A 15,201-nucleotide genomic window follows, 5' to 3' on the forward strand; every position below is an offset into this window, starting at 1 on the left:
AGCCTAAATACTCAAATAAATACAAAACTAGTTGAAACACTGTGTCTTCACTTTCTTATTGTTAACCCTGGTTTCATTTTGCAGAATCACTACTGCAAAATACCTGGGTAATGATACCTGCAACTAAAGGTATTTTTTCCTTATGTAACTATCAGGTTTGTATACCTAACATCATTTATGTCCCGAAGATAGACAAAAAAAGTTGGAGTAACTTAGCAGGACAGGCAGCATCTGTAGAGAAGGAATGGGTGACGTTTCGGGTCAAGACCCTTCTTCAGACTCAACCCGAAACGTCACCCATTCCTTCTCTCCAGAGATGCTGCCTGTCCCACTGAGTTACTCCAGATTTTTGTGTTTATCATCAGTTTAAACCAGCATCTGCAGTTCTTTCTTACACATAATTTTGTCCCATTTCAATCCAGCTGTCTGCAATTAAAAACAACCAATATATTAGTCTCTTAACAATGTATTATATCTATTAATATTTAATGATTTCTGTTCTTGGATCACTCTATATGCTTTTGGGGAAAACAGATAATGTATTAATTAATGCAGACAGAAAGAATTGCAGATACTGGTTTACAACAAAAAGACACAAAGTGTTGGAGTACTTCAGTGGCTCAGACAGCATCTCTGGAGAACATGGATAGGCGATGTTTTGAATTGGGACCCTTCTTTAGGCTAATTGTAGTGGGGGGGAGAAAACTGAAAGAGGAGTAGGGTGGGACAAAGTTAGGCAAGTGATAGGTGGAATGTGTAGGAAAGAACTGCAGATGTTCGTTTACTCAGGGGGTCAGGCAGCATCTCTGGAGAAAAGGAATAGGTGACGTTTTGGGTCGAGACCGTTCTTCAGACTTCCTCAGTCTGAAGGATCTTGACCCGAAATGTCACCCCTTCCTTTTCTCCATTGATGCTGCCTGACCTGCTAAGTTACTCTACCATTTTGTGTCTAGCCATTCGATCCAGTAGGCCTTGGCGGATTGAAAGCAAGTATTCGATGAAATGGTCACCAACCACTTACCTGACCTTGTAGAGAGGGGGAGAGTACTGGAAGAGAAGTGGGGGTGGGACAATCAGTCTGAGGAAGGGTCCCAACTCAAAACGTTGCCTAGCCACGCTCTCCAGAGATGCTGCCTGACCTGCCGAGTTACTCCAGCAATTTGCATCTGTATTAATTCTTGCAGGTTGCCCTTTCATAAAAACAAACCATGCAGATTTTTTTTTTTCATTTAATGGTGCTATTCCCATTGTATGTTGCACTTCTTCCTTCTCAAAGCTCTCAATTTACATTAATGAATTGTAGTGCTTCATCTAACGTTTCACTTTTAGCCTCACTGTTATATAATCATCAACACCCAGTTCTTCTAGTAAGTGGTATAATGTTCCTAAAAGGTTGTGATGTCTGCTGACATTTTGGAAGATTATCTTTTGAAAGCAATTCATCAGTTTTGTAGCACTCTGAGATTGCTGGCGAGAATAAGAAAATGTTACCCAAATATAATTTATCTCTTTTAACATGCTCTTTTTTAAATGGATTCCAATCTTGTTCATTTAAGCCCTTTAGAATCAAATAGCCTATCAATTCTCACCTTTAGTTCATACTTGAATGATAAGGAGATAATATTATCATCATAATTATACTTGTTTATTATATCTTTGGGGATATTATTAGGTAAACTTTTGCTATGAAATTTCAGAAGCAGCAATAAACTGGATTTCACCAATAAAGACTATCAAATGTAATATTTCTTAGGATTATATTTTTCCGCACTATACTCATAAAGTGGTAAAGAAGATAAATGCTACACGTGCCTTCATCAGTTGGGGCATTGAATACAAGTCAGGAAGTCATGTTGTTGCTTTATAGGACTTGGTTAGACTGGATTTGGAGTACTGTGTGCAGTCCTAGTCACCCAATTACAAGAAGGATATGAAAGCTTTGGAGAGGGTGCAGAAGAGGTTTACCACAATGCAGCCTGGTTAGAGGGCATTAGCTATAAAGTGGGATAATCTTGGATTGGTATCTATGGAATGTCTGAGGCTGTGGAGAGGCCTGATAGAATATTATAAAATGATGAGAGACATGGATAGGGTAGACAGTCAGAACCTTTTTTTCCATTGTGGAAATATCAAAGACTGGATCTCTAAATTCTAAACTAAATTGTACCTCTAAAGCCATTGCATCCCTCATCCTTCCTCCAGCATATTGATAATGATGCTCCCCTAACCCTAAGAGCAGCCAATCGGCCCCGACTAGTGGGCAATCCCCAGGAGATCCCAATCTCTGACAAACCACCTCAGCCCAATCATGATGCCACTCTCAATACCAATTCTCTTTATAGGGTCATAGTGTCTTACAGCGTGGAAACAGGCCCTTCGGTTTACAAGCCCACACCGGCCAACATGTCCCATCTACACTAGTCCCGCCTGTTTGCGTAAGGCCCATATCTCTCTAAACCGGTCCTATCCATGTACCTGTCTAAATGTGTACCTGTATAAATGTATACCTTTTCACTGTACCCCCACATCCCAATCTCCTCCAGGCCTGATTCATTTTCATAATACAGTTTTCTCTCACCACCACCTCTAATCTGGCCTCTTACCTCAACCTGGACTTTGATCCCCAGCTAGGACCTTCCATTCACAATCCTGTCACTTCCTGCCCCCATCCTCATGCCCTGAACTCCAGGATCTGGTCCTGGTCTTCACTGGCACTTTAAAAAATGAATAAATGGAAAACTAATCTTGGAAGCCTTGTGCTACTTAGATTTTCATAAGGGCCCATCACAGAAATGGTGATTAGTGTTCTGCCATACATTTCATACTGTTCTTGTAATTCTAGCACATACTTCTGAAAATGGTTTATTTCTTGGCAGTTTGTCCACAAATGTACAAAAGCTAGTTCTGAGTGCCAGTGTAAACTTACAAGTGTAAGTGACTTGTAAGCATCAGCAGGTTGTAGTAAATTTAAATTGATCAAAGCGTCAATCTTTATTTAATGCCTTAGAGGTTTGTTGATATACAGGGCTTGCGTGTAGGACATTCCTCTAAATTACTCTGTCTCTAATTTCCAAACCAAACAAACATTTTTTAAATCTTTGGATATCACAAAAAGGTTTTACAGAGATACAGATAAATACATTATTTAGTGTACAACCTAGGCAAATCATACCAGACATGAGTACAATCAAGCATAAGTCAACAATTCTTGTAAAAAATCTAATTTCCTGAGGTATAGGTATCAATTTTTATTAATTACACTTTAATCATTTTAATGTTATCAGGTTACTATAAAGTTTCTGCACCAGTGTACAATTGTTACCATGGTTCTCAAAAATCATAAACCCCTCTAGAGGAGTTATGTGAAAATTATTGCAATCTGATAGTTTGGTGTAACTGTTCATTGAATGCTGCTAAATAGATGTGTGTGGCATAGATTAACTTATCCAACTGTATCAGGTAACTAGTTGGTATTTAAGAAAAAAACATGCTACAGAATTTATTGTAAAATAATCCAATAGTCCAATAATATGTCGAAGGATTTGGACTCCCACATGCCTATCATTTCTTCCAAGATTATGCAATATTTAATTGGCTTCTTTTTGACCCACTTTTCTATCATGAAGGGAAATGCATTGTATAATATTCTAGAATGGCTTGGGTAACATTGTCAGACACTAAAGCAAGCATTCGCAGTGGGAGGGAAAAGCAGTGTACAATTTAACTTGACTAATTTCTGTATTAGTCACAGTTAATAATCATAATCAGTAATAACCAATGCTGTAGGAAGGAATTACAGATGCTGGTTTACACCAAAGATAGACACAAAATGCTGGAGTAACTCAGCGGGCCAGGCAGCATCTCTGGAGAGAAGGAATGGGTGACGTTTCGGATCGAGACCATTCCTCAGACTGGCGGTTGTCCATTGTATTTACATTTGGAGAAAGATGCTGATTAAAAGCCGATGTTACTGTAAGGATAAAATATCTCATTCTTGGCATAACTTATAAATGAAAAAAAAAATCAGCATAAGATGCATGTAAAAGAGAATGCAATATACTACAGACATCAGGATTTTATAATACCTGGCTTCGCTTTGGGTTATCGCAGATTGTAACTGTTGCAATCGTTTGTCTGAAGCTTCCTCTCTCCCCAGTGCAGCTGCAGCATTCTGCTCCTACAGATAATGAAAAAAATGTGCTTTCAAGATAAGCAAAATTATTCTTAACCAAAGTTTGTTTCTACATTAAAGGTGTTGTTGATAATAACAACCATGACATTCATTGCAGGCAACAAAGTGTAACAAGTTTCCTCCCTTGTTTAAGAAAGAACTGCAGATGCTGGAAAAATCGAAGGTAGACAAAAATGCTGGAGAAACTCAGCGGGTGAGGTTCCTTCGCTCCATAGATGCTGCCTCACCCGCTGAGTTTCTCTGGCATTTTTGTCTACCTTCGAAGTTTCCTCCCTTAGTCTAATACCCAAAACTTCTCAACCAAGGGGGTTGCACAGTAGTGCAGCGGTAGAGTTTTTGCCTTAATTTTAAGCACCAGAGACCGGATTCAATTCTGACAACGGGTGCCGTCTGGACAGAGTTTGTACGTTCTCCTTGTGACCGCATGGGTTTCTTCCCACATTCCAAAGACATGCAGGTTTGTAGGTTGAAGTCTGAGTTGAAGTTGAGTCTGAAGAAGGGCTTCAGCCCGAAACGTCGCCTATTTTCTTCAATAGATGCTGCTGCACCCGCTGAGTTTCTCCAGCAATTTTGTGTATCTTCGATCTTCCAGCATCTGCAGTTCCTTCTTGAACAGGTTTGTAGGTTAATTGGCTTCTGCAAATTGTTCCCATTGAGTGTGTTGGATTGTGGTCGACGCGGACGCAGTGGGCCAATGGGCCTGCTTCCACACTGTATCTCTAAACTAAACTACAACCAACTTAGTAACTGGCGACATTTTCTCCATCATCTATCCATGCAACAATAAAGTTTAGATGGGAAATATGCCACTTAGTGGTAGCAGATAGCCGATATTCAATGGTCTGAAATGTACTTTTAAAAAGTCACTAACTATTTTCAATAGCTTTGTTGGATAGACTCTTGTTCATTGTTAAAACGTCAAGCTTCACAATCAAACCTGCATAGAGGGTTTGAAGGGATTATTTTATGGCAATGTTTAACACTGAATTATGGTATTTTATTGTTACAAACCAAGCTAGAAACTTGGCATAATCAAGTTTCCAGGCTATTTGATTCTGATGAATGTTCAGTAACCCCAAATTATTATGTTTCTATTTCTGTTTCTACAAATTATGCTTGAATGACTGAGTATTTCTTACACTATTTATAACTTCATATTTCAAGCAGTGCACTATTATTTTTTTTAAAGGGAATTTTGTGAAAGAAAATTACAGCATGAAAACAGGCACTTCAGGCAATCAAGTCCGCACCGACCAACGATCACCCGTACACTAATTCTATCATATATGCTACGGACAATTTACAGAAACCAATTAATCTATAAACCTGTACATCTTTGGAATGTGGATGGAAACTGGAGCACCCAGAGAAAACCCACGTTTTTACTAACTCTGTACAGACGGCATCCAATGTCAGGATCGAACCCGGGACTCAGGTGCTGGAAGGTGAACGTGCAATCTAGTCTTAGAAATGGAGCAGATGGCAATTCCTCACCAGATCAAACAACCATGAACGGCAACAACATTTTTATACCATTTGATTGTGTAAATAATGACACAAGGAGAATATGTGCACACACTATTTCACCAGGAACAGCCAATACAGCATAATCCAAATAATTGGACAGCAACATAACTAGTCATATCCTTCACAATCTCAGCACATAGCAACACTAAAGGGCCTGTCCCACTTAGGTGATTTTTTTAGACGACTACAGGCAACTAGGCTGTCGCCACATGGTCGTCTGTATGGTCGTGAGTAGTCTCCTCAGTCTCCCAAAGAATTGTAGGATATGACTGCATGCATTTTCTTTTTAGAACATACATTTGATACAAAGATCATCCTGAGCAGCAGTGTAACACAGTGTTCTGTGCCTTATTTGCAGCAGCCAGAGACAGTGAGCCAAGCATCAACTGATTTTGGAATATCAGTAACTCAGTGAAAAATGCCTTCTGATTGGTGCAAAACCTGCTGGTCTTCCAATGAAAGTAGCAATCTGTTGTCAAATATTCTTAAGGGACCTACTGAAACCTGATGTAGCCATTGGGGCAGCACAGTAGCGCAGCGGTAGAGTTGCCACCTTACAACGCCAAAGACCCTGGTTCGATCCCGACTACGGGTGCTGAGTGTACAGTTCTCCCTGTAACCGCGTGGCTTTTCTCCGGGTGGTCCATTTTCTTCCTACACTCCAAAGACGTACAGGTTTGTGGGTTCATTGACTTCAGTAAAAATCGTAAGTTGTCCCTAGTGTGTAGGATAGTGCTAGTGTGGGGGTGATTGATGGTCGACATGAACTTGGTGGGCCTAAGGACCTGTTTCCATGCTGAATCTCTAAAGTCTAGTCACTGCACAGGCTCTGTGGGGTAAAGGGGCTGTCCCACTGCGGCGACCTAATTGGCGAGTTTGCCCTCGACTCATACTCGCAGCATGGTCGACACGAGGTCAAGAGTAGTCCCCGCGTACTCGAGGACTCAGCTAGGTCGTGGCGTATTTTTCAACATGCTGAAAAATGCCCGCGAGTAAAAAAAAGGTCGCCATGGAAAAAAAAAATATATCGTTTTTTTTTACTCGTAGGTTTAGTCGAAGTAGGTCAGCATGTTATTCGTAGGTAATCGAGGGTAGTCAAAGGTAATCGAAGGTAGTCGTAGATAGTCTTCATCATAGTTGAAGGAGATCGAAGAAGGTCGTCTTCACTCTCCACTATTCGGTGTCCAATTTTCCCGAAGCAAGTCGAAGCTAGTCTTCTACATAGTCGAAGGAGGTCTTCTACATAGTCGAAGGAGGTCTTCTACATGACACTTTTCCAAACTCTTCTAAACTCACCAATTAGGTCCCCGCAGTGGGACAGCCCCTTATGGTTTATGCCCTTCCGCCACCTCTTGTTGAATAGCTTGAATAGGTGTGTAATATATACATTGGGACTTTTTGATAACGGAGGAATGCAGAAGAAAAATGTATGTCATACTGAGGCAATTTAAACCTGGTATATTAATGGAACAGTCTACTGACATTTATAAGACATGACCTATCAATGTATTGTATCATATAATGGTACTTTTTTTTAAATAGAAAATCATTTTTGAAACTCAAAAAGGTGGTCATGTATCCATTCTTTGATAACATAATGACTATGGTCCTGTTCAGCTACATCTGACAATTGGAGAATGAAATCACAAGCAATAGAGGGTGCTGCCTAAAACAAAGTTCTGGTTCTATGAAAACATCCATAGGTTAAACATAGCTTTGAATGAAATAGCATTTGCAACCTCTCATCATAGAAAATGTGTTTCCTTATTCAATGACAACCCACAGATAGATGGCTTATCCACTTATCTTGGAACATACATTTCTCTGCACATCTTCTTGCATGCTTTGCATCAGTTTATTCATTTCTTCCATTTTCATTGTTGCAGTTCGCAGGTCAATTTTTGCTTTCCTGTACAAAAAAAAAGACATTTTTGACAAATGCTTTGTACAAGGGAACGTAGATAATACTAATTAAGCATCTGCTTCGTTCATTTAACAACACACTTGCACATGAACTAGTAGGGCCTGGCTCAAGAATCACTTCACACATCGCCAAAGCCACATTCAGTAAAGTATTGAAGAATATTGCTTTTCATTTGCTGAACATACAAACCCACCCCTTGTCTCTGTATGGGTGGATGTAAATGTTCACCATAAAAAGAGGTACAAGTGTGCCAATTGTTAGTTCACACCAGAAAACACCCTGGACAATCAATCAATCCCATTTTGTGGGATTTCACACTTTTTATTGGGTGCCACATCTGCTTGCAAATCTTGATAATACTAAATTTGATCTATGTAAAATTAAATATTTGGACAATTAAATACCTTATTCGGATTGATAATGGCAGCAAGAGATCACTTGTGCCCACAGCACAATACTGTAGTGACGACATGCTATATTCTGTCTGAAATTCATTAATGTTAGCAGAATTGAATTTCGGAAGCAGAGTACAACACAATTACACTACACTATGTTTAGCAGAGAACCAAAATCTACTCAAAAATTGTTCTTGCACTTGAATGTCTTATTTCATTTTTAATATCAAAGCCGATGAGAAAAATAACCATACTATTGAAAATCAATAGCATTAAGGTGACTGTTAAGTAGTGGTTTGGATGAGAGTGATCATGGGTGTTGTGTAGTCAATTGTATCAGTTGGGAGTTGGCTGTTGGGGCGAGGAAAGAAGATGGAGACTGGTGGGATAATTAAGAATGTAATGTGTAAATGTGACGGTCCGTGGGTTGGTAGGATCCACAGTACTGAAGTGGGATCAGAAAAATATTGACGACAGACACTATGAGGGGGAGGAGGAATCTGAGATTACATCAGCCACTTTTTGCAACTAACTTCCTTAGATTAGTTTACAACATTCGATAAATTGGTATTTCCCTTATCCCCCAGCAGTTGGTTTACAATGGTGGAAGTGATTTTTTGATACTTTTAACTCTGACAGACAGATATAAGTTCATGTTTTTTTGCCAGAAAACTTTGCAAGTTGGAGTATTTTGCTTGCAACATTTTGTACGTGGAAAACGGCAAGTCAAGAGTCTCAGGGCAGCGGAGTGACACAGCTGGCATAGCAACTGCCTCTCTGTGCCAGAGACCTGGGTATAATTCTGACCTTGCTGTCTGTGTGGAGTTTTCAGTACTGTACTGTTCTATCCTATATATCATTTCAGGTCCTGGGCCCGTCAATAGAATCGGATTAAGCATTTTTTTACTTAAATAAAGTTAAAATGATAATGTTTAATAATTGTAAATATATTTTTGTTACATTGATTTTTAATATTTTGATTTTTTTCCCCCCCAAAATGTTGATAGCTTTCAGAAGCATTCAAAGCGCATGACAAACTTGATATTTTACTACGAACTAGAATTAAAGCATTTCCCTCTCAGCTATTTGAAACATTGTTCTGGATGTTTATATGAAAGAAGAACACCAGGGAAGGCCCATTATTACACAGGCCCATTGTTTTTGGGTCAGATTGGCTCTGGGGAAGCAAATAGGCAGACTGGAAACCTATCTGGGCGATCAGCAACAGCACAGACAGCTCACTACTAACTGCAAATTGTGGGCTAATATTTAGCCGATACCAAAACAATATTCCATTGTTCCGATAAAATATATCAATTTGAAACATTGACTGTGTTTCTCTACTCACAGAAGATGTCTGACTCGTCACACGTGTCTGATTAGATTTCAGTTTAATGATCTTTTATCAGATCTATTTTATATGATTCAATGATTAGAATACCCTATTATATTATAGGAATAATAATTAAACACATGTACCGATGCATGCTTAGTTTTGTTTAGAGGTACAGCGAGGAAACAGGCCCTTCGGCCCACTGAGATCACACGGACCATCAATCACCCATACACTAGTTCTATGTCCTACACAATAGGGCAATTTATAGAGGCCAAGTAACCTATAAACCTGCATATCCTTAGAATGCGAGAGGAAACTGAAGCACCTGGTGAAAACCCATACGGTCACAGGGAGAATGTACATACTCCATAAAGACAGCACCCATAGTTACAACAAACCCGGGTCTCTGGCATATAAGGCAGCAACTTACCAGTATGCCACTGTGCTGCCAATGAGAAAGAGATAGATCAGTAAAATGTTGTAATGATGATGGATATTCCTCTCAAATGTTAATTCATTTTACACAGAATACAAATCCAGCATTTCTAATGTACAGACAAACATTCATGGTAGTTTTTTGGACGAAGGTGTGGTTTATAATGAGGACATGTATAATACACAAACCTCAATTCTTTGTGGTTTTGCTCCAGTTCCAAATTCTGATCTGTCACTGTGTTTATAAACTGTTGATTAGTCTGTTTAAAAGACAAAATGGTTTGTTCATTTAGAATAAATTGTACAATGATTCTATGCACAACCAAGAGTCTGCCACTCAAATCAAGTAGAAACAATAGCATAACTACATACAGTGCCCTCCATAATGTTTGGGACAAAAACTCATCATTTATTTATTTTCCTCTATACTCTACAATTTGAGATTTGTAATAAAAATGTGGTTAAAGTGCATATTGTCAGATTTTAATAAAGGCCATTTTTTTTACATTTTGGTTTCACCATGTAGAAATTACAGCAGTCTTTATACATAGTCCCCCCATTTCAGGGCACCATAATGCTTGGGACACAGCAATGTCATGTAAATGAAAGTAGTTATGTTTAGTATTTTGTTGCATATCCTTTGCATGCAATGACTGCTTACAGTCTGCGATTCATGGACATCACCAGTTGCTGGGTGTCTTTTCTGGTGATGCTCTGTCAGGCCTGTATTGCAGCCATCTTTAGCCTATACTTGTTTTGGAGGCTAGTCCCCTTCAGGTTTCCCTTCAGCATATAAAAGGCATGCTCAATTGGGTTCAGATCGGGTGATTGACTTGGCCACTCAAGAATTGACCATTTTTTAGCTTTGAAAAACTCCTTTGGTGCTTTAGCAGTGCATTTCGGATCATTATCTTGCTGTAGAATGAACCGCTGGCCAATTAGTTTTGAGGCATTTGTTTGAACTTGAGCAGATAGGATGTGTCTATACACTTCAGAATTAATTATGCTACTACCATCAGCAGTTGTATCATCAAAGAAGATGTGAGCCAGTACCTTCAGCAAACATATGTGCCCAGACCATAACATCCCCACCACCGTGTTTCACAGATGAGGTGGTATGCTTTGGATCTTGGGCAGTTCCTTCTCTCCTCCATACTTTGTTCTTGCCATCACTCTGATATGTTAATCTTTGTCTCATCTGTCCACAAGACCTTTTTCCAGAATTGTGGTTGCTCTTTTAAGTACTTCTTGGCAAACTGTAACCTGGCCAGTTGCGGCTAACCTGTGGTTTGTATCTTGCAGTGTAGCCTCTGTATTTTTGTTCATTTCTGCGGACAAATCCACACCTGACTCCTGAAGAGTGTTTCCGATCTGTCGGACATGTGTTTGTGGATTTTTTATTTATTAAAGAGAGAATTCTTCTGTCATCAGCAGTGGACTTCTTTGGCCTGACAGTCCCTTTGCGATTAGTTAGCTCACCCGTGCTCTCTTTCTTCTTAATGATGTTCCAAACAGTTGATTTTGGTAAGCCTGTTTGGCTGATGTCTAACAGTTTTATTCTTGTTTCTCAGTCTCATAATGGCTTCTCTGACTTTCATTGGCACAACTTTGGTCCTCATGTTGATAAACACCAATAAAAGTTTCCAAAGGTGATGGAAAGACTGGAGGAAAGACTAGGTGCTGAGAGCTCTCTTATACTTGCATTAAGGAGACAATTAAACACACCTGAGCAATTACAAACATCTGTGAAGCCATGTGTCCGAAACATTATGGTGCCCTGAAATGGGGTGGGGAGACTATGTATAAGCACAGCTGTAATTTCTACATGGTGAAACCAAAATGCATACAAATACCCTTTAATAAAATCCGACACTGTGCACTTTCACCACATGTAATTTTTTTCTATTCCAAATCTCAAATTGTGGAGTACAGAAGCAAATAAATAAACGATGGGCCTTTGTTCAAAATATTATGGTACAAACAGTATGTTATTTTAAAGTTTACAATTAAAATATTCTTAATATTGATTTCTACTTCTATACAACATATGCATCACTGTCCTGCCAGGAGCCAACAATTTGCCATCATTATCCAACTCAAATAATATTGGTCTTAAGTGTTTTGGTCTATATTTATTTTTATTGCATACGAGAAATAATTGTGTAGGAAAGAACTGCAGATGCTGTTTTAAATCAAAGGTAGACCCAAAATGCTAGAGTAACTCAGCGGGTCAGGCAGCATCTCTGTACAGAAGGAATGGGTGACGTTTCGCATCGAGACCCTTCTTCAGTCTGACCCACTGAGTTACTCCAGCATTTTGTATCTTCCTGAGAAATAATTGTGTTTACAATAAAGCAAAATATTCAGATACATGTTGTGACTTTACATGTATACGATACATTAAATATTTCGCAGGCAACAGAATAATTGCTTTGACAACAGTTATTGTTTTGCATGCAAATATGTTCGTCAACGTGTTCAAGCAAACTACAATACCATCAATGACCAAGATTCAAGATTCAATTTAATTGTCACATGAACCAAGTAAGGTACAGTGAAATTTGAGTTACATACTAAGAAAGCAAAAATACACACAGCACATAAAATAAAGTTTAACATAAACATCCACCACAGCAGAATCAACATTCCTCACTGTGATGGAAGGCAATAAAGTTCAGTCATCTTTCTCCTTTGTTCACCCGTGGTCAGAGCCTTTGAACGGGGCCGCTGTTCAAGCCCTCTTGTCGGGATGATCGAAACTCCGGCGTTGGGACAGATTGGAACACTACGCATGGAGCTCCCGAGTCGGCCGCTTCTTACCAGAGACCACTGCTTCACGGTGTTAAAGTCCACAGGCCCCGCGGTTGGAGCTTCAACACTAGCGATCCTTGGCAAAAGACCCCAGGCTCTGCGATGGTAAGTCCGTGCCGCACCCGCGACTTGAAGCTCTGGGCCGGTCTCCAGGAAAGGCCACACCACTCCACGTTGTGGGCCACAGGAGAGGACGGAGGTGTGACACGGAGAAAAAGCGCATCTCCGTCGAGGTAAGTGACTGAAAAAGGTTATAATGTTGGTAATAATGGTTCATCAGCTATGAACACTAATCAGGAAGATACTTCTTATACTTCTTTAAAAACAATCCAGGGCATCTTTGACATCATTAACTGCAGACTGATGAGACCTTATTTTAATGCCTTGTCTGAAAGATAACGTTTCCAGCATCATGGCATTTCTTTCATGTGGCAAAAAATATAAGCAGAGGTTATCTATTCAACAAGACTTGACATGTTGCCTAAAGCTACAACAGTAGGATGGATCACCCAACATATAGCTAAGGGGAAAGATTGCTAACTGTTCCAAACATGAAAGTGGTGGGAAAGAAAATTCCGCAGCCTGGTGTCTCGGCAGGTGAAGGTCCAGTCTTCAATGGCAGGGCAGAAGACCGGGGGTGTAAGGCCTAAACTGGACGAAGGCAGGCAATGTAATGGAAGGATTATGACGAAATTTGACCAGATAGATGATAACCTAAAATCTGCGGCATACAGGCTGCAGCAAACCAGGAGAACACAGGAGAGTACCTCTGGATAGAAGGAATGGGTGACGTTTCTAGTTGACCAGAAACGGCACCCATTCCTTCTCTCCAGAGATGCTGCCTGTCCCGCTGAGTTTTCCAGCATTTTGTGTCTATCTTTGAGTTAAACCAGCATCTGCAGTTCCTTCCTACACAGAATACAGGAGAGATTGGCTGAGCCCAGAAAAGCATGGATGAACAACAGATCAGCTGGCACAGGTCAAGAGTCAAACAGCACAGACACAAGGAACAGCAAATGCTGGAATCCCGAGCAAGAAAAAAACAAACAAATTGCTAGGGCAACTCTAAGGGGGTTAAGTAGCATCTATGGAGGGAATGGACAGATGACATTGTGGGTAGGAACCCTTCTTCAGGCTGTTGGAGAAGTAGACTGGCAAAGAGAGGTGGGGTGGGATAAAGCCTGGCAAGTGAGAGATAGGAGATGCAAGTATGGAGGAGGATATATAGGTAGTCTAGGTGATGGAGAGTTTATGGGATATACATTCAATTAAGAAATTGAAGATATGAATTGTCTGACAGTCCGAGATAAAGCTACAATGGGAGGTAGCATCTGTTGCTAGGGAATTGTGACCTAAAACAATGCCTCTGATCTTCTAAATGATTAGATGGAATATATTTCTCTAACATAGCAGCACAGAGGAAGTGATGGGTGAAAACTGCAATGTTTACAAATATTTGCAACTGTCCAGACAGCACCTCAAAGTATGGTGGTCTTGACCAAAGGTGGTCTTGACCATCCAAAATGTTGTCTGTCCAATTCCCTCCTTAGATGCTGCCAACATTTGCAGTCTCTTTTGACCCTATTATTGAATCTGGTCTCTGGAAGTTTTCAATATTGATTAAAGTAATAATTTTACCATTGGGCCAAGCAGAAAATTTGAGAAAAATGTGTCATATTGGTAGATAAGATACATTGATCCTCAAGCTCGCATAACACAATTCTATTAAATGTGTATTGGATCAAAACCTTTTCATGGAATTATTTTCCAAAGAGTTCTTTGTATTAAATCACAGATTGGGTTGGATATGACATGACCATTTTACTTGCGTTTCTCTTACCATTTTTAATTTTTGATTAGCGATTTGAAGCTGCTGAACAAGTTGTTGAAACTGAGCCAACTGATCCTGAAACAAAAATACCATAAGAAGTTATGCTTTTGCTGGTAGTGCTCAGGAGTAAGCAACTTATTAACTTGTTGACATATCTTTAAAATCAATTATTTTATTTGGGAATTTACATTTATTTAAATGAAAAAAACCCTTCTCTACATTTCATCAGAAATAAGATAGTTTTGAGATACAGCATGGACACAGGCCCTTCAGCCCACGCCAACAATTGATCACCCGTTCTCACAAATTCTATGTTTTCCCATTTCTCATCCACTCCCTACACACTGGGGGTAATTTACAGAGGCCAATTAACCTACAAACCCAAACATCTTTGGGATGTGGGATGAAACCGGAGCGCATGGAGGAATGTGCAAACTCCACAGAGGTTAGCATGAAACCCGGGTCCATGGCGCAGCTCTACCAGCTGCATGACTGTGCCGTCACTAGTTCATCCAACTCTTATCAAATATTGAAATGCTAAGGAAATCATACAGTCTGTTGCTGTTGGTCAAAGACATGATCTTGAGTTGCTGACACGTGATCTTGGTACATCTGCTGCATTTGCTCCAAAGTTTGCGAAACTGATTGCCATAACTCCAAGGCTAGGTCTTTTTCCTAGAATACAAGAGAGGCCTATTATGAAAGTGATTTTCCATTATCAAGTAAATTTAGAATTAAAATAATTATGGA

General features: G+C 39.7%; 1 protein-coding gene across 1 annotated transcript in view; it reads right to left on the reverse strand.

The window, feature by feature from the left end:
• sclt1 (sodium channel and clathrin linker 1) overlaps positions 1–15,201 on the reverse strand; it is a 69,925-nt gene that overhangs the window by 22,551 nt on the left and 32,173 nt on the right. The window contains exons 8-12 of the mRNA XM_055643212.1: positions 15,004–15,126; positions 14,461–14,526; positions 9,999–10,069; positions 7,538–7,628; positions 4,086–4,177 (exon numbers count right to left, since the gene is read on the reverse strand). Of these exons, the coding sequence (XP_055499187.1) occupies positions 4,086–4,177; positions 7,538–7,628; positions 9,999–10,069; positions 14,461–14,526; positions 15,004–15,126 (443 nt within the window). The remainder of the gene's footprint in view (positions 1–4,085; positions 4,178–7,537; positions 7,629–9,998; positions 10,070–14,460; positions 14,527–15,003; positions 15,127–15,201) is intronic.

This window comes from Leucoraja erinacea, chromosome 1, assembly GCF_028641065.1.
Source record: "Leucoraja erinacea ecotype New England chromosome 1, Leri_hhj_1, whole genome shotgun sequence".
Lineage (NCBI taxonomy): Eukaryota > Metazoa > Chordata > Chondrichthyes > Rajiformes > Rajidae > Leucoraja > Leucoraja erinaceus.